This window comes from Hylobates moloch, unplaced genomic scaffold, assembly GCF_009828535.3.
Source record: "Hylobates moloch isolate HMO894 unplaced genomic scaffold, HMol_V3 SCAFFOLD_9, whole genome shotgun sequence".
NCBI classification, from domain to species: domain Eukaryota; kingdom Metazoa; phylum Chordata; class Mammalia; order Primates; family Hylobatidae; genus Hylobates; species Hylobates moloch.
The window spans coordinates 103733615-103752164 of record NW_026652284.1 but is presented as its reverse complement, the minus strand read 5'-3'; the positions used below and the strand labels follow the sequence as shown (position 1 = coordinate 103752164).

Sequence of the window (18550 nt, the reverse complement as noted above, 5' to 3'; positions counted from 1 at the left end):
ACTCTGTCTCAAAAAAAAAAAAAAAAGGAAAAAGAAAGAAAGAAAAGCAATTTGGAATATGTTTCAAGAACCACAAACATTTCTCGGCCCTTTGACCCGTTAATCTCATTCTCAAGAATTTGCTCTAAGGAAAATTATACTATTAAAAAAAGAACTTATATATAGAAAATGTTTATTTCCAAGTTATTTATGTAACTGATATGGTAACATAATCAAAATGCCACTTTATTGCTTTTCTTCCATCATCCCTTTACTGTAAAATGGTATCACCCATGGAAAACAGAAAGGAGGTTCCTCAAAAAATTAAAAATAGAATTACCAGCAATTATATGACCAGCAATCCCATTCCTTGATATATATTCAAAAGAACTGAAAAAAAGATCTCAAAGAGATATTTGCACATCCATGTATACAGTTTGCCGGGGCGGGGGGGGAATAGGGAGGAGGGGCAGCAGGAGGAAAGAATCTTGTCCTCACTCCAGATGAAAACAATTGCAGGCTCCTGCCTGCTGTGTCACTTTCAGGTAATGACAGTCTGATGGTCACATCAAGTCACAAACATGGTCTTACTAGAGTAATTCAGTGAGTCAGTTCATTCTATTCATCAACAATTCCATTTTCACTCAAAAGATTCTTCCCCTTCTTTGCGAGAGCTGGTGGTTCCCAGGGAGGTGAGGGGAAAGTAGTCATTTTCTTCTGTCTTGCACCATGCGCCATAATCCTCCTCCACTCACTAGCTACTGGTTTGGATCCCATGCCCAAATGGACAGAAGGCAAACAGGTAAGTGGTTATGTCTGGAGATACTTTAATTGGCTTCTGAGTGGCACAGTTGTAAGCTGACTTCCTGCTCACTGGGCTTTGCAGCTATATAAAGCTGCCTCTCACTTGGGGCACTTTTCTTGGGATCTTTGGCGATTCCCATCTCTGGGAACCTCTCCAGTTATAATTCTCAGAACAAGGGAGAAGCATTCCATTCCAGCTGCTATTGCCCTCAGCCCCTGGTTCTCTGGCAATCCCGTCCACTCAGACTTCACTCTTTGGCCTCCTCTCACCCTCCCAGAGGGTCCTCTTGGACAGGATTTAAAATGACTTTCATGCAGAATGACAAACTGTGAATGGGTATACAACAGAATACAACTCTAGGTTATAGAGAAAGAATGAACTACTGACACATGCAACAATATGGATGGAACTCAAAGATGTCATGCTGGCTGGGTGCAGTGGCTCACGCCTGTAATCCCAACACTTTGGGAGGCTGAGGTGGGTGGATCGCTTGAGCCCTGGAGTTCCGAGACCAGCCTGGGCAACATGATGAAACCCCATCTCTACTGAAAACACAAAAATTAGCCTGGCATGGTGGCGGGCGCCTGTAATCCCAGCTACTCAGGAGGCTGAGGCACAAGAATTGCTTGAACCCAGGAGGCAAAGTTTGCAGTGAGCCGAGATCGCGCCACTGCACTCCAGCCTGAGTGACAGAGCAAGACTCTGTCTCAAAAAAAAAAAAAAAAAAAGTTATGCTGAGTGAAAAAAGCAATCTCAAAAGGGTACGTACTGTACAATTCCATTTACAGAACACTCTTAAAATGACAAAATTCTGGTGATAGAGAACAGATGAGTGGTTGCCAGGGGTTAGGTTTGGCAGGAGGGTCTGACTACAAATCTTTAGTATGAGAGAGTTTCTCTAAAGTGACAGAAGCTGGTGACGGTGTCCTTGTTGTGGTGGCGATTATACATATCTATATGTGTGACAAGATTTCACAGTACTGTTTATACACATGCACACACAAGAGCATGTCAAAATTCATGAAAATCAAGGTCTATAGTTTAGTTCACAGTATTGTGTCAATGTCAATGTCAATTTCCTAGTTTTGAAAATGTACGGTGGTTCTACATTATCATTGGGGAAAGCCAGATGAAGGGTACATGGAACTCCCTTTTATTTTTGCAATTTCTTCTGAGTCTTAAATTCGTTCAAAATAAAAGGGTTTTAAAAATGGCTCTGGCTGAGTATCGTCTCTCCCATGGGGCCCACAGTTTCTTTTCCTGAGATGGAATCTGGCTCTGTTGCCCAGGCAGGAGTGCAGTGGTATGATCTGGGCTCACTGCAACCTCTACCTCCCAGGTTCAAGAGATTCTCGTGCCTCAGCCTTCCAAGTAGCTAGGATTACAGGCGCATGACACCACACCCAGCTAATTTTTATATTTTTAGTAGAGATGGGGTTTCACTATGTTGGCCAGGCTGGTCTCAAACTCCTGACCTCAAGTGATCCGCCTCCCAAAGTGCTGAGATTACAGGCATGAGCCACAGTGCCCGGCCAAGGGCCCGCACTTAAGTCCCAGGAAACACTCTCTCATCTCTTGCCCCAACAAACCCTGGGAACACAGGACCAAACCCAGCCCTCTGTGTCCTGCTGCCAAAGGCCACTCTAGCCAGTTACATATTTCTCAACCATAGGAAATACATAAGTTAAATATGTGGTCCTGTGGGAGCCCCCAACGTACCCTTGAGGTGAAGGTGGTAGCACTCCTGGCCCTTCCCCCTGGGGAGGGAGAGTGGAGGCACAGCCTGGCAATGCTCTCTCCAGTGGCGTCTCTCTACCCTTCCTCCTCCTCATGCCACTGCCACTCTGACCTCTCGCATATTCAGTCTGAGGGGATCCAAGGTTAGGCAACATGTTCATAAGCATTTCCCTGCTGTTATGGATGCTGTGGTCCCTGCCCAGATCTCCCCTTCAGGCCCTCATTTCTATTCCAAGTCTCTCTGAAAACTGCTCTAAGCCGAAGGGAGTTACCGTGATCACATCTCTGTCCCAGGGGCAACCTGCATCCATTGACTGATCCCTTTAGGGGTATAAAGACCCAGCCTCCTTGCTCCAGAAGGGAAAAACTCTGCATCTCTATTAGTCTGTTCTCACACTGCTAATAAAGACATACCTGAGACAGGATAATTTATAAAGGAAAGAGGTTTAATGGATTCACAGTTCTACATGGCTGGGGAGGCCTCACAATCATGGTGGAAGGTGAAGGAAAAGCAAAGTCATGTATTAACATGGCGGCAGGCAAGATAGCATGTGCAGGGGAATCACCTTTATAAAACATCAGATCTCGTGAGATGTATTCACTATCATGAGAACAGCACAGGAAAGACTTGGCCCCATGATTTAATTACCTCCCACCAGGTCCCTCCCACGACACGTGGGAATTATGGGAGCTACAATTCAAGATGAGATTTGGGTGGGGACACAACCAAATATCACCATCCCAGCACTAGAGGTCCCTGGGGATTGGCTGAGTAGGGATTACATCACAGTTCAACACCTCCCTGTGTCTCATCCTGCTTCCTTTCTTCCCCCTTAGCTGCTGAGCCCCAAACACTCCCCCAATAAACTGCCTCCATACAAATGTCCATCAAGAGCCTTTTACAAGGAACCTAACCTGTGACACTTGATGAATTCCATATACTATGCCAATCTCACACTCACTTTGGATTCTGATATCTATTTAACTGGTGCCTGAGTCAAAACTGAGAAAGGGGAAGTCCCACTTAACATCATGGTATACTTATAATAGGAATAAACAATAGCAATCAAAGAGAACCTTAATAAAGCATGGCAAATCAACTTCATGAGTTATTCAATAGACAGTAAAAATTATAAGCATTTCGCAGCAAAATATTCCAGAAGAATAACTGTGATCTAATATTAAGAGAATACAAAATTTATTCTGGACTGAAACCAAAAAAAACAATAAAGAACATCTTGGGGATATCTGGAGAAGTGTGAATACAGACCACATATTAGACAACATTGTTGCATCAATGTTAAGTTTCTTAGACATGATAATAATATCATCATAAGGCAGAAGAATGCCTTTCTTAGGAAATCCTTCTGAAGTATTTATAGGTGAAGTCTCATGATATGTGCAACTTGCTTTCAAACTGTTCAGAAAGAAAAATGTGTTCTTCATGAGTGAGAAAGAGAGAAAGAAAAAGTGTTCTTCCCTACAAAGAGCAGGAATAGTCATTTCCTGGAGGCACCTTGTTCCCATTCCTGTACTAAATGCTCCCCCTGGTGTACCAAGAGAGCAGAATGCATTCATTAAAATATATTTCAAAATGCCCTTCACAGTAGGAAAGCAAAGCCCCAAGACTTTTACAGAATGTGATCAAAGTGTCAGACTTTTTAATTTATCTTCTCCCAAGTCCTAACCAACAGTGTAGTTCCTGTTCCCCAGTTTGCTCTCTATGGTGTCAAAATCTTGAGTTTCAATTCTGGTGAACTGGGGGCATGCTTGGGGAAGGAGTGAAGAGAAGGATACCTGTAGCCATGCCCGTGAATGCATGAGCTCTGGAGTCAAACAGTCAAATGAATCCCACTTTGGCCACTTACTAGCTGGGGGACCTCTTTGAGTGTCCTCTTCGTAATCTGTGAAGTGGGAATGATAACAGGACTCATATCAAAGAGGATTAAATGAGATAACGCAGACCAAGACTTAGCATGGGGCTTGGCACATAGTCTAATTAGAATTCAGTAAGTAGTAATCAATTATTATATCCTCCTTTTTGAGGAGGGTTCTAAGAGAGTGCCTTACAACTCCTAGTGCCTTGTGTAGTTCAAAAACTACTGCCCTAGAGTATCTGAGTTGTAGACTTAACTCTGCTGAGAAAATCCGTCCGATGTTCTTTCTACAAAGTTAAAATAACTAATCTCATATTAAAAACAAAACACAGGCCCAGCACGGTGGCTCACGCCTGTAATCCCAACACTTTGGGAAGCTGAGGCAGGCAGATCACATGAGGTCAGGAGTTCAAGACCAACCTGGTGAGCATGATGAAACTCTTTCTATACTAAAAATGCAAAAAAATTAGCCAGGCATGGTGGCACGTGCCTATAGTCCCAGCTACTCGGGAGGCTAAGGCATGAGAATCGCTTGAACCTGGGAGGAGGAGGTTGTAGTAAGCTGAGATCACGCCACTGCACTCCAGCCTGGGTGACACAGCGAGACTGTCTTAAAAAAAAATTTTAAAAGAAAACCTCCCTTTTAGGGATCGATGCACTGAAAAATATTTTTTCACTAGATTCCCCTGTCTCACACATTATTTCCAAGAAAAATGATTTTTCAAGTTCTCTAATTTTCTGCTCACTTGTGGGCCTCCTGGGCTTCTGCCTGTGACACTCTAGCCATAGCCTCCTCCAAAGCAAGTCACTCTTGTGCCCCATGTCAAGGAGCACAAGAGTCTCTCTCCTCTGCCCCAATGTCATGCTCCCAACTGTCTCCTCTTCCTGTCACATACCTCCTCTTGCTCTATCTCCCTTCCTTTCAATAAATCCTTATTTAGCATCTACTCACTGAAAGACATAGTTCCTGTTGTTCTTCAGTATACAAAGTTATCAAGGTCATAGTTCTGCTTTTTATGAGTTTATGGTCTAATAGGCCAGACTCCTGCAGGAAAGCCCAACATGTAAAAGGACCTAGGGTGTCATTATAGCAGATACTAAGCACGGTAGAGCAGAAGACAACACCAGGCTGGGGCTAAGGAAAGCTGGGTTAAAGTCCTAGATTTGTTACATTCTGGATATGTGAGCTTGAGCAGGTGAAATAACCTCTCGGGGTATAGATACTATCATCTGGAAACTGCCTTGGGTTGGGTTTCCCCAGTGCATGCCTTGAGACAGGAACTTGGGTAGAAGTTGTTTATTTGAGAGGTGATCCTAGGAAACACCAGCAGGGAGTGGGGACGTGAGTCAAGGAACAAGGAAGCCAGCCAGGTCACTGAGCAGGTGCCAAGAGGATAGGCTGTTGTGGGCAGCTGGGGACCAAGGCTGCTGGGGACACTGGGAGATGGTGCAGCATCTAGCCCAGAGTTGTACCCTCCAAGGAGCAAGAAAGCTAAGCCACTTATCCACCTACTCCCACCCATCAGGGCTGAAGGCTGCTCCAGGATGTATTCACTCCATGCTTCCCGCCTGCCCAAGCCAGGACCAAGTGTGTTAGGTCACTTAGGCAAGGAATAGTAAGGAGGGTGCCTATGGAAAGGAGGGATTGACAGCATCCATACACCACCTGCAAACACTGTATGGAGAAATACATGAAGGAAAGATTCCAAAAGCCCTGAGCAGAGTACCTGACAGAAGTGTGAAATGTGCCTGAATGTAAAAGTCAGACGGCACGCCTCCTCAACTTGTCTCTGGATGCTGGCGCGTATTACTCTCTCCTTGCTTCCTTTGTAACCTTCAGCCAATGCAAACTCCACTACATCGTCAAAACCAAACCTACCAGGTCCATCCTTCCCTCATTTCACTCCCAACCCCCTGCCATTGCATGCAGGTCTCCCCTAGCTGGTCTCCACTGACCCTTCTGCCAGCCCAAACCTGCCCACCACAGCCAAAGGACACTGCAAAAGGCTGGTGGTCTTCTCACATCTGATGTTGAAGAGCTTACCCTGACCGCTTTTTTCCTACAAGACTCAGCCCTACATCGCATCTTGTGGTTGAAGGCTGTCCAGTAGTAAAGACATCCCGTGTGCCACAGACAGCCCACTCCATCTTTTCCCCTTGGCTCTCACCTCTGCAATATGCCCCTCCTTAGACCTAAGACCAGCACAAGAAGCAATGCCCTCATTTTGCCTTTGGATTTATTCCAATGTGACTGAATCTCCACTTTATGGTGTAGTGATTCTGGAGTCAGGCCCAGGTTCAAATCACATTCCTTTAGATATTAACTGTGCTACTTTGGGCAAGTTGCCCACTCCCATTTCTTCATCTGAAAAATAAGGATAATAATAATTCCTACTTCATAAGGTTATTGTAAGGACTAATAATTTCATGCCCAACAAGTAGTTTTGAGCAGTCCCTGGCACAAAATGAGTACTCAATACATATTATCTGTCATTAGGGGTTCTCTCAAGGTACTATTAAAGATTTTTTTTTTTTAAAGAAATCAAGAGATATCTGCTGTGAAATAAGAATCATGTATATTGGGCTGGGCACAGTGGCTCATGCCTGTAATCCCAGCCCTTTGGGGGGCTGAGGCAGGCGGATTATCTGAGGTCGGGAGTTCAAGACCAGCCTGATCAACATGGAGAAACCCCGTCTCTACTAAAAATACAAAATTACCCAGGCATGGTGGCGCATTCCTGTAATCCCAGCTACTTGGGAGGCTGAGGCAGGAGAATCGCTTGAACCAGGAGACGGAGATTGCGACGAGCTGAGATCGTGCCATTGCACTCCAGCCTGGGCAATAAGAGTGAAACTCCATCTCAAAAAAAAAAAAAAAAGAATGATGTATATTGGTCTCTACCCCAGGTTCCTGGCACAGAGCTTCGAAAACCCTTGTGATTCCCTGAGCAATAGGGGTTCTAGGAGAAACTTTTGTTGGAATTATTGGGTCTCTGCCCCAGGTACCTGAGACAGAGCTCTTAAACCTTTGTAATTTCCTGAGTAATAGGAACACCTGACTTGGAGTTCCTGAATCCCTTGGAATTTTTCTGAGGAGTGTCTTTTTTTCTAATGAGGGGACTCTTGGTGAGCTCCTGGATAGGGGCTGCTCACTGGAAAGACTGAGCAATGATTAGAAGCTTGGAGCTTTCAGCTGCATCCTCCATTCTTTAGAGATGGGGAAGGGCTAGAGACTGAATTAATCATCCATCATGCCTACCTGATGAAGCCAAAGTCCTGAACTATGGGGTTCAGAGAGCTTCCGGGTAGCAGAACACATCCATGTGCTGGGAGGGTGGTGCACCCCAACTCCATGGGGACAGAAGCTCCTGCACTCAGGACCCTTCCACACCTGATCTCTTCATCTGGCTGTTCATCTACACTTTTTTTTTTTTTTTGAGACAGGATCTCGCTCTGTTACCTAGGCTGGAGTGCAGTGGCATAATCACGGCTCACTGCAGCCTCGACCTCCCGGGCTCAAACGGATCCTCCCACCTCCTGAGTAGCTGGGACTACAGGCACACACCACCACATCTGGCTAATTTTTTCATTTTATTTTATTTATTTGAGACAGAGTCTCGCTCTGTTGCCAGGCTGGAGTGCAGTGGCACGATCTCGGCTCACTGCAACGTCCGCCCCCCAGGTTCAAGCAATTCTCTTGCCTCAGCCTCCGGAGTAACTGGGACTACAGGCATGTGTCACCACGCCCAGTTAATTTTTTTGTATTTTTAATAGAGATGGTATTTCACCATGTTGGCCAGGATGGTCTCAATCTCTCGACCTTGTGATTCACCCGTCTCGGCATCCCAAAAGTGCTGGGATTACAGGCATGAGCCACTGCACCTGGCAGACTTTTGTAATTTCTATAGAGATGGGGTTTTGCTGCGTTGCCCAGGCTGGTCTCGAACTCCTAGGCTCAAGTGATCTTCCAAACTCAGCCTCCCAAAGTGCTGGAATTACAGGCATGAGCTACCATGCCTAGCCTCTGTCCTTTAACATAGCCTTTATTAATATAACAAAAGAGTAAATGTTAAATGTCTCCCTGAGTTCTATGAGCCATCCTAGCAAGTTAATCGAACCTGAAGAGGGGGTTATAGGAACTCCGATTTATAGCAAAATATAGGTGACCACCTACTACTTGCAACTGATATATCAAGTAGGGGACAGTCTTGTGGGACTGAGCCCCTTACCCTGGGATCTGACTCTAACTCCAGGTAGACAATGTCAGAGTTGCATTGAATTCTAGAACAGCCAGCTAGTGTCACTGGAGAAACGACTGAGATGTAGGAAAACCCCACACACATCTGATGTCAGAGGAGAAGTATTATGTTGAGTGTTGAGTGTGAAAGTACCAACTGTGGCCGGGCGCGGTGGCTCACCCGTGTAATCCCAGCACTTTGGGAGGCCGAGGTGGGTGGATCACGAGGTCAGGAGATCGAGACCATCCTGGCTATCATGGTGAAACCCCATCTCTACTAAAAATACAAAAAATTAGCCGGGCATGCTGGCGCGTGCCTGTAGTCCCAGCTACTCTGGAGGCTGAGGCAGGAGAATGGCGTGAACCCAGGAGGCGGAGCTTGCAGTGAGCCGAGATTGCGCCATTGCACTCCAGCCTGGGCGACAGAACGAGATTCTGATTCAAAAAAAAAAAAAAAGAAAGAAAGAAAGTACCAACTATTTTTCCTGTCTCACACATCTGCTAAAAAGATTTTCTCTCTTCGCATGAGCTCATGGGCTTTCTGAGCATTTCTGTACCCAGATCGCAGCTTAATGCCATAGATGCCACAGAAACACACCCCTGACCAGCACACAGACAGCTACTTAGCTGTTTAATGGTTTCACCTAGACTCACAATTTCAAGGTCTCACTTTCACTCACAGCAGCCCAATCAAAGGGTTAGAATTGGTAAACAAACAGGCTCAGAGTGGTATAATAGGATAATAATTTCTTTTGGCTTTTCCTGCTCTTGGTCAATGAAACTTTGATCAGAGAGAACATCTGAGGCTATACTTGTTTCAAGTTGTGTTTGTTTGAAAAAAAAGTTAGCCAGGCACAGTGGCTCACGCCTGTAGTCTCAGCACTTTGGGAGGCCAAGGTGAGAGGATTGCTTGGGTCCAGGAGTTCCAGACGAGCCTGGGCAACATAGCAAGACCTCGTCTCTACAAAAAAAAAAAAAAAAAAAAAAGTGAGGGAAAGTGTGATTTATTTGGTTTTTTAATTTTAATTCTTTTTTTTTTTTTTTTTAGTCTTGCTCTGTAGCCCAGGTTGGAGTGCAGTGGCGTGTTCTTGGCTCACTGCAACCTCCGCTTCCCAGGTTCAAGCGATTTTCCTGTCTCAGCCTCCCGAGTAGCTGTGACTACAGGCACATGCCACCACGCCCAGCTAAATTTTGTGTTTTTAGCAGAGATGCAGTTTCACCTTATTGGTCAGGCTGGTCTTGAACTCCTGACCTCAGGTGATCCACCTGCCTTGGCCTCCCAAAGTGCTGGGATTACAGGTGTGAGCCACTGTGCCCAGTCAATTCTACCCTTAATAAGTAATATATTCACAAGGCTCACAACACTTAAAAACACAAAAGCGTACACAATGAAGTTTCCCTCCCTCCTGTGACCCTAGCCACCCAGTTCTCTTCTCAGAAGCAACCAATATTACCAGTTTGGTACTGGATACTGGATATTCCTATAGATATTCTGTACAAATATAAGCAAATACACATATATGTTTTTATCTTTTAGTACAGATTTCCACTTGCTCTTTAAATTTAATTGTATTACATATATAATATCAGTTTATTACATATTTAATATAGGTTTAATTTGAAAGTAAAGGCAAAAACTGCAATTACTTTTGCACCAACTAATACATACAAAAGAATATTTATATCATGTTTAAGATCTTTTTTTTTAATTTTGGCTGGGTACAGTGGCTCGTGCCTGTAATTCTAGCACTTTGGGAGGCCAAGGCGGGCGGATCACTTGAAGTCAGGAGTTTCAGACCAGCCTCATCAACATGAGGAAACCCCGTCTCTACTAAAAATATAAAAATTAGCCGGGCATGGTGGTTCACAGTTGTAATCCCAGCTACTTGGTAGGCTGAGGCAGGAGAATTGTTTGAACCAGGGAGGCAGAGGTTGCAGTGATCATGCCACTGTACTCCAGCCTAGGTGACAGAGGGAGACTCTGTCTCAAAAATATATATATCTATATATATATATATATATAGATTTTTAAAAAAATTTTAAGCCATCACTCGGCTTAAGAAACATAAACATTTCATCAGCCCCCTGTTGATAAGCCTACAGGTGGTTTCCAACTGCCTGTTGTTATGCCCAAAGCTACAATGAGTTTCCTTGTGTATCCACCATTTTATATGTGTACAGTATATATCTGTAAGATACATTCCTAGATGAGGAATTCCTAAGTCAAAGGGGATGGTCACAGGTCATTTCTATAGATAAATATCTGGATTGCCCTCCACAGAAGTTGAAAAAAATTGATTCGTTTGTTTTTGAAAGTTTCCAAGATGCCTAGAAGTTTAACAGATGGCAAAATCATTTAAGCGACAAAAGACAGGAAAGCAAAAGGATCTTCTTTAAGTGACATTTCTTGTTAAAAATACATAAAGCATTAACTATCTCGTTTCCCCTGAGGCAATCATGTAAAACAACTCCTGACGGTGCCTTCGACACTTGGGGAAGTGCTCAAACATATACTTTATTCTGGTGTAATTCCTGTAAGGGTTAATATTGCTCGGAACTGACAGGAATTATTAGTTCCTGCAATGAGGTAATTACAGAATCAAGTTCAGACACACTTTTTGTGACTTTGTTTACTTTAAAATGCCTGCTGCCTTAGATATTTAAGATGTGCATCTTGGGTTCCAAGTTTTGAAACAAAAATCCCTGCAGAGGCGGAGGCTGCAGTGAGCCAAGATCGTGCACACCAGCCTGGGCGACAGAGCAAGACTCTGTCTCAAAACACCACCAACAACAAAAATCCCTGCAAAATATAAGTTCTCTCAATATTCAAAAGCATAAGGAACAAGCAGGATGATTATTAACAAAGGGCTTATCCAGAAATACAACAACTGTTAGATTATAGGAACCTCTGCAATGCAATGTCATGACCACTGGGGTTTGGCACTGGAGATGCAAGCACCTAAATATCACCCTTTTTGGGGAGGGCCACTAACTTGAGCCCTGTCATAAGGATCAGACCTAAAAAGATGTTCTTAAAATCCAGAGATTGGAGAAAGTCAATATTCCCCCACCTGACCAGATGCCGAAATCAAGAGTATTAGCACATTTTAGAACCAAACATGAATGGGCTGAGATACAGTTCCTGACCTCTCTTGCCACTTTCTGTAATTAGCCACACCAGCCACCACTTTGGAACGGTGCTAAAGTTTACCTACTTACTAAAAACAGCCTAATTACACTTAAAATTAGCAATATACCTAGATCTGTATTTCATGATACATGGTCCCAGAACACCTGCAGTAGACTTCCGGGTGGGGAAGTGGGAGTGAGTCTGGCTATTAAAATGCTGATTTCGGCTGGGTGCGGTGGCTCATGCCTGTAATCTCAGCACTTTGGGAGGCCGAGGAGGGTGGATTGCCTGAGCTCAGGGGTTCGAGACCAGCCTGGGCAACATGGTGAAACCCTGTTTCTACTAAAATCACAAAAATTAGCCAGGCATGGTGGCACATGCCTGTAGTCTCAGCTACACAGGAGGCTGAGGCAGAGAATTGCTTGAACCCAGGAGGCGACGGTTGTAATGAGCCAAGATTGCGCCACTGCACTCCAGCCAGGCACAGTGCGAGACTCCGTCTCAAAAATAAAATAAAATAAAATAAAATTTTCTGGGCATGGGGGTTTGAGGATATTGGTAACACAAGTGGTTGCTCACTATCACTACAGGTCCTCACTGGAAACAGCACTAAAGAACCAGGGTGTGGACTGACTCCTCTGTGCAAGTCACCGACAGTGCCTGTGTTTATACTGTGGGCCCACAAACCAAGCAGCCATGGCAGCAGGGACGGAGGTGTGCATGGACTCAACCACCGTCTTTCCCTCACCAGAGCTGACTCAGCTGCCTTCTCCGCTGAAGTCCTAAGTGGAGACCAAGGCTGAGCTATGGCATCTTAATTATGAGGGATCCCTTCCAAAAGGGAAGACAGAGCTTTGTGCAGTATCATAGCCAATGAAGTTTATCCGAGGCGTGATTATTGCTAATTGAAAACAAAATGGAAGACAGGTGACTTTTCCCCTCCCTTGAATAAACACTTCTTCCACAGATGGATTTCCTTTTCCTAATCACCATGCTTCTGCCAGCAACTTACCAACTCAATGAATGCCTTGTCCACTGCCACAATGCCAGACACCCACATTGCTTCTGATCACAAACCCATTCACAGCAAAAGAAATGGGTCCATATGCTGGTGCCCCCTAGATGCTCTGATCTTACCGTGGTTCCCAGCGGTAGGTGATCTTCTGGATGGTAGAATGAATGGCCCATTGGAGACTGAGCTACAGCATCTGCTGGCAGACACCACCTGGTGACACTGGAGTTCTGTCCCATAAGATGTAGTAGATGCTCCAAACCAGTGACAGTACTGCCAGAGTTCACAGGTCTGGGCACCAGGGCTAGAAGTGAGTGCATCTCCGACTGCTACACCTATGACTGTTTCTCTTGATGTTTGTTTCCCGTCTCCATCACTTTGAATCAAATGCCTTTTGGATTCACGCAGCAAGCAACTTCTGTTCTCTGCCGCTGAGACCTGACTGGGATGCTTACTAAACCAGAAGCACTCAGGGAAGTTCTGGACATTTGCCTTTTTAACAAGTTTGACATTTACTGATAAAGTTTCTTTGCAGTAACTACAGGGTAAGTTACTTCAGGTGGACGGCTGTGAAGGACACTTCATCCCGACCGTGGGGAAGCTTGGTGACCCACTCCTGCCCTACAACAGACAGCACCTTGCTAGTGACCCATTATCTGATTACAGAATGTGGGCATGAACTTGGAACTGGGTGAACTGGGAATTGGATGGCAGCCAGGCCCTGGAGCGGGAATGCCTACATTCAAATCCTGTCTCCACCACTCACTAGCTATGTCGCTTTCCATAAGTCACTTTACCTCACTGTGCCTATGTTTCCTAATTTGTAACATAAGGAGAATAATGGTATCTACCTTATATTGTTGTTTTGAGGATTAAGTGAGTTCATACACATGAAGAGCTTAGATGAGCTAACTGGGGCCAGGCACGATGACTCACACCTGTAATCCCAGCACTTTGGGAGGCCAAAGCAGGCAGATCACCTGAGGTCAGGAATTCGAGAGCAGCCTGGCCAACATGGTGAACCCGTCTCTACTAAAAATATAAAATTAGCCAGGCATGGTGGCAGGTGTCTATAGTCCCAGCTACTCAGGAGGCTGAGGCAGGAAAATCACTTGAACCCAAGAGGCAGAGGTTGCAGTGAGCTGAGATCGTGCCACTGCACTCCAGCCTGGATGACAAGAGCAAAACTCTGTTCCAAAAACGAAAAAAAAAAAGCAACAAAACACTTCACCTTTTGGTGTATGAAATATTCTCTTCCCCGCCAACACACACACAATCTCATGTTCATGTTTTTCTCTCCTCTAGCAAAGACATCTTTGAGGACCTCTAGCCCACGGGACAAGCCTATACACGTCTGAACCCTAAATGAGAACACAGACCATTTGGCTTCTTTCCCACAAGGCTCCTGAACCTCATGCAAAACAACAGGACTGGATAGACATTTGTGTTCAGGGTTTGTGAACATTCCAGGAGGGGCAATAATTCCACAAAAACTGTGAGACACTAAGGGGGCAGTCTGTGCAAGGACACAGAGGCTTACACCACAAATTCTTTTTTTTCTTTTTCTTTTTTTTCTTTCAGACAGAGTCTCACTCTTGTTGCCCAGGCTGGAGTGCAGTGGTGCAATCTTGGCTCACTGCAACCTCCACCTCCTGGGTTCAAGCGATATCTCAAGTGATACTCAAGCCTCCCGAGTAACTGGGATTACAGGCATGTGCCACCATACCTGGCTAATTTTTGTATTTTGGGGAGAGACGGGGTTTCACCATGTTGGCCAGGCTGGTCTCGAACTCCTGACCTCAAGGGATCCGCCCGCTTTGGCCTTCCAGAGTGCTGGGATTACAGGCGTGAGCCACCGTACCCGGCCTGGAACACCACAAATTCTTATTTCTGACCCAGCTAAAAATATCCTGTTACATGCTTGAATGGGCACTGAATTATTTAGGGAGGACTAAACAGCCAAATCAAAACTCACCAAGAATTCTGTGACTTAAAAAACACATAAATGTGTCTCCTATGAAAGAGTTCCACAATATACTATTTAGGCAGGCATGCAACTCGGCTCCATAGAGTCATCAGGAATTCAGGCTGATGGTGGCTCTTCTGCCTTTGATAAGTAGCTTCCGAGGTCACTCCAGTCATCACCATTTCATCTGGTAAGAAAGTAGGCAAAGGTGTGAAGGAGTGGGCAGGAGTTTCACAGGTCAGTCATGTAAGTGGCACACACACTTCCTCTTATATTCAGCTGGTCACATGGCCACACCTGGCTGCAAAGGAGACTGGGAAACGTAGTCCATGGCAGAGCAACCACACACCATTCACAGCTCTATTGCTGTAGAACAAGGGACAGCAAACTATAGCCCAAGGGCCGAATCTACCAGCTCTTGGTTTTGCAAAGTTGTTTTTTGTTTTTGTTTTTTTTCTGCCATATACAAACATATTTTTATATGAAATTATATAAAATACAGAAAGAGGCACAACGAAGGTATGCAGTTAGAAAGCAGGATGGTGGTTACCCTTACAGAGTAAGGAGGTGATCAGAAAGCAGCATGAAGCTTCTCGGGTGCTTTTTTTCCTTAATTTGAATCCTGGCTCTACTACTTACTGGCTAGTGACTTGGGGAGCTATATGAAAACCTCTCTCTGCATCAGTTTCCTCATCTGTAAAATAGGGATTAAAAATAGTACCGACCCCATCAGGTTGTCAGAAAATTGCCTGGCATTCAATGACCTCTAAATACACAATGAGCTCTATTAGTTATTTCCTCTAGACAGTTATATTCTTAAAACCAGGGTGATTATCAAAAAGGACGTTAGATTTATCCATCACTTTGTGTATTTTTTAAAAAAGAACATGTTCATATATTATAAATAAAAATTAATCTTGTAACATGAACATTAAGCAAAAGACAAGCACTGCTCTTTAGTTGTATGTGCATCTGAGCCTAAGATTAGGTTTTATTATAAAAATGTAAGTATAATTTTTTTAATAGTAAACAACTCAAGCCTAGCAAAAATACTACTGCTACTCAGTGAGAAAGCATATTTATATATTTAAAAAGCTAAGTGATTTGTACAAGGACACCTAGACAGAAAAGTAAACTTAGAATGAGGTTTCTGATAATGAAGGTTATTGTTCTTCCTCTCTATAAATAGACAGAATATTCAAGCAGACAACGAACAGGGCACAGATGATAACAGAACCCTGACCCCCAGCTCGGCGGCGATCAGCATGGAGAGATCAGGACATGGTCAAAAATTGCAGGCTTCCCCATGTTGTTGTTCTTACTTTCAACTTGGAACCAGACAGAGAAAACCAAACATGCTCCTTCAACCAATCACTTAGGATGTCCAGCTTCTAGCTGGAAAAAGAAAACCATGTTTTTCCTTAACTTCCTAAGTTGATAGTTGGAGCAGAGTCTATTGCGAAGGCTGTAAGTCCAAGATCAGGGCTGAGCAGATTATGTTGTCTGGTGAGGACTTGGTCTCTGCTGTGAAGATGGCTCTGATAAGTGGAGGAGCACCAGGGCTCTTGTCTTGCACGAACTGGATAAAACGACACGGACACAGGTGGAGTGGATTTAAGGAGCAGTGTGTTTAATAGGCAAGAAAGAAGAGAGAAGAAAGAAGGAAAAAGCTCCCCTGTACAGACACAGAGGGAGGAGGGCTCCAAAGACAAGAGAGGAGACCCAGGTTTTGCAAAGTTTTATTGGAGCTCAGCCACACCTATTCATTTACATATTGTCTGTGGCTGCTCTTTTCGGCTACAAAGGCAGAGTTGAGTAGTTGTGGCAGAGGCCTTATGGCCTGCAAAGTCTAACATTTACTGTTTGGCCATTTACAGAAAACATTTGCCAACACCTGCTCTAGAAAAAGAAGAGAATGGGCCAGGTGCAGTGGCTGATGCCTGTAATCCCAGCACTTTGGGAGGCTGAGGCAGGGAGGATCACTTGAGGCCAGAGTTTGAGACCAGCCTGGCCAACATGGTGAACCTCTGTCTCTACTATAATAAAAACACACACAAAAAAATTAGCCAGGTGTGGTAGCGCACCTGTAATCCCAGCTACTCAGGAGGCTGAGGCACGAGAATTGCTTGAACCTGGGAGGTGGAGGTTGCAGTGAGGTGAGATCGTGCCATTGCACTCCAGTCTGGGTAACAGAATGAGACTCTGTCTCGAAAAAAAGAAAGAAAAGGAAAGGAAAAAGGAAAAGGAAAGAAAAGAAAAGAGAATGGATTCAAAGGTGGGACAATCAGCAGTCTACAGTTTCAAAATTCATCTTGGGGCCGGGCATGGTGGCTCATGCCTGTAATCCCAGCACTTTGGGGGGCCAAGGCAGGTGGATCTCTTGAGGCCAGGAGTTCAAGACCAGCCTGGCCAACATGGTGAAACCCTGTCTATTAAAAATACAAAAATTAGCCAAGTGTGGTGGTGCACGCCTGTAATCCCAGCTAATGGGGAGGCTGAGGCAGGAGAATCGCTTCAACCCGGGAGGCAGAGGTTACAATGAGCTGAGATCACAACACTGCACTCCAACCTGGGCAACAGAGTGAGACTCTGTCTCAAAAAATAAAAAATTTTAAAAATTCATCTTGGAAATTCTTATGAAGACACATAAATGAAAACATTTATTGTAGCTTTTTTTTGGCATAACAAGAAGCAAAAAACAACTTATAAAGGACTTAAATTATGGACCATATGTATCGCAGAATACAATGTAGCCTTTTAAAAGAATGTAGATATTTTCTCATTCTTGTTGATTTTCCAATCAATATGTACCAATTAGAAAACATCCAAATATATTAACTTTAAAAAGTAAAATGTATTTTTCTTTGTTTAGTGAAGGGAAAAAAAGTAAAATACAGAACAATATATTTAGGATGCTACCATTTGTCGGGGTGGGGGGGAAACAGAATTTAATATATAATACACACCTATATGTTTACACAGAAAATTCCTGGAAAGAAGGATATAAAATAAACTGAAAAAGAGGTTATTTCTGGGTGGCAACATCAGAAAATTGGAGGACAAAGCAGGAGGGAAGTTTACTTTTCACCAAATACTCTTTTATACATTTTGAATTGGTACAATGTACATGGTACCATCTATTTTTTAATTAAGTAAAAATTAAACCAAGAAAAACACACACAAAGGTTTGCATTTACTACCATTGCTAACCAACTCCTCTTCTGAAAGACACGATTTTCTTAAAAGCTCCAATAATATCTTCAGTCAGGGATAGCCAGTTCTACTGAGCTGAGAACCATTTTATATTTTCGTATTTGCTTCCCAGCTCTTTGGTGTGTCAGGTTCTCAGAGATACTCTGTTTCTGTTGCTTTCATAGTCAATTTACAAATTCTGCTTTAGGCTGGGCACGGTGGCTCATGCCTGTAATCCCAGCACTTTGGGAGGCTGAGGCAGGTGGATCATGAGGTCAGGAGATAGAGACCATCCTGGCTAACACAGTGAAACCCTGTCTCCACTAAAAATACAAAAAAAAAATTAGCCAGGCGTGGTGGCGGGCGCCTGTGGTCCCAGCTACTCAGGAGGCTGAGGCAGGAGAATGGTGTGAACCTGGGAGGCGGAGCTTGCAGTGAGCCAAGATCACTCCACTGCACTCCAGCCTGGGCGATAGAGCGAGACTCCGTCTCAAAAAAAAAATTTTTTTGCTTTAGTCAGCCAGGTACTATGGTTCACACTTGTAATCCCAGCATTTTGGGAGGCCGAAGTGGGTGGATCACTTGAGGTCAGGAGTTCGAGACCAGCCTGGCCAA

The 18550-nt window shown here is 44.3% G+C and overlaps 1 protein-coding gene and 1 pseudogene across 6 annotated transcripts in view; one reads left to right on the top strand and one right to left on the bottom strand.

Annotated features, from left to right (window-relative positions):
* The first annotated feature begins 12615 nt into the window (after positions 1-12615).
* Positions 12616-12691, top strand: LOC116814067 (U4 spliceosomal RNA; annotated as a pseudogene).
* Positions 12692-14703: 2012 nt separating this feature from the next.
* Positions 14704-18550, bottom strand: part of NTAQ1 (N-terminal glutamine amidase 1) — a 31357-nt gene continuing 27510 nt past the window's right edge. For 3 of the 6 annotated variants that reach the window (XM_032760374.2, XM_058444427.1, XM_058444428.1), the window contains exon 7: positions 15718-16322. In XM_032760374.2, the coding sequence (XP_032616265.1) occupies positions 16197-16322 (126 nt within the window). In that variant the 3' untranslated portion in view covers positions 15718-16196. Of the gene's footprint in view, positions 14931-15717; positions 16323-18550 lie in introns of those variants that run through there. The other 3 variants (XR_004371001.2, XM_058444426.1, XR_004371002.2) reach the window with 2 other exon arrangements.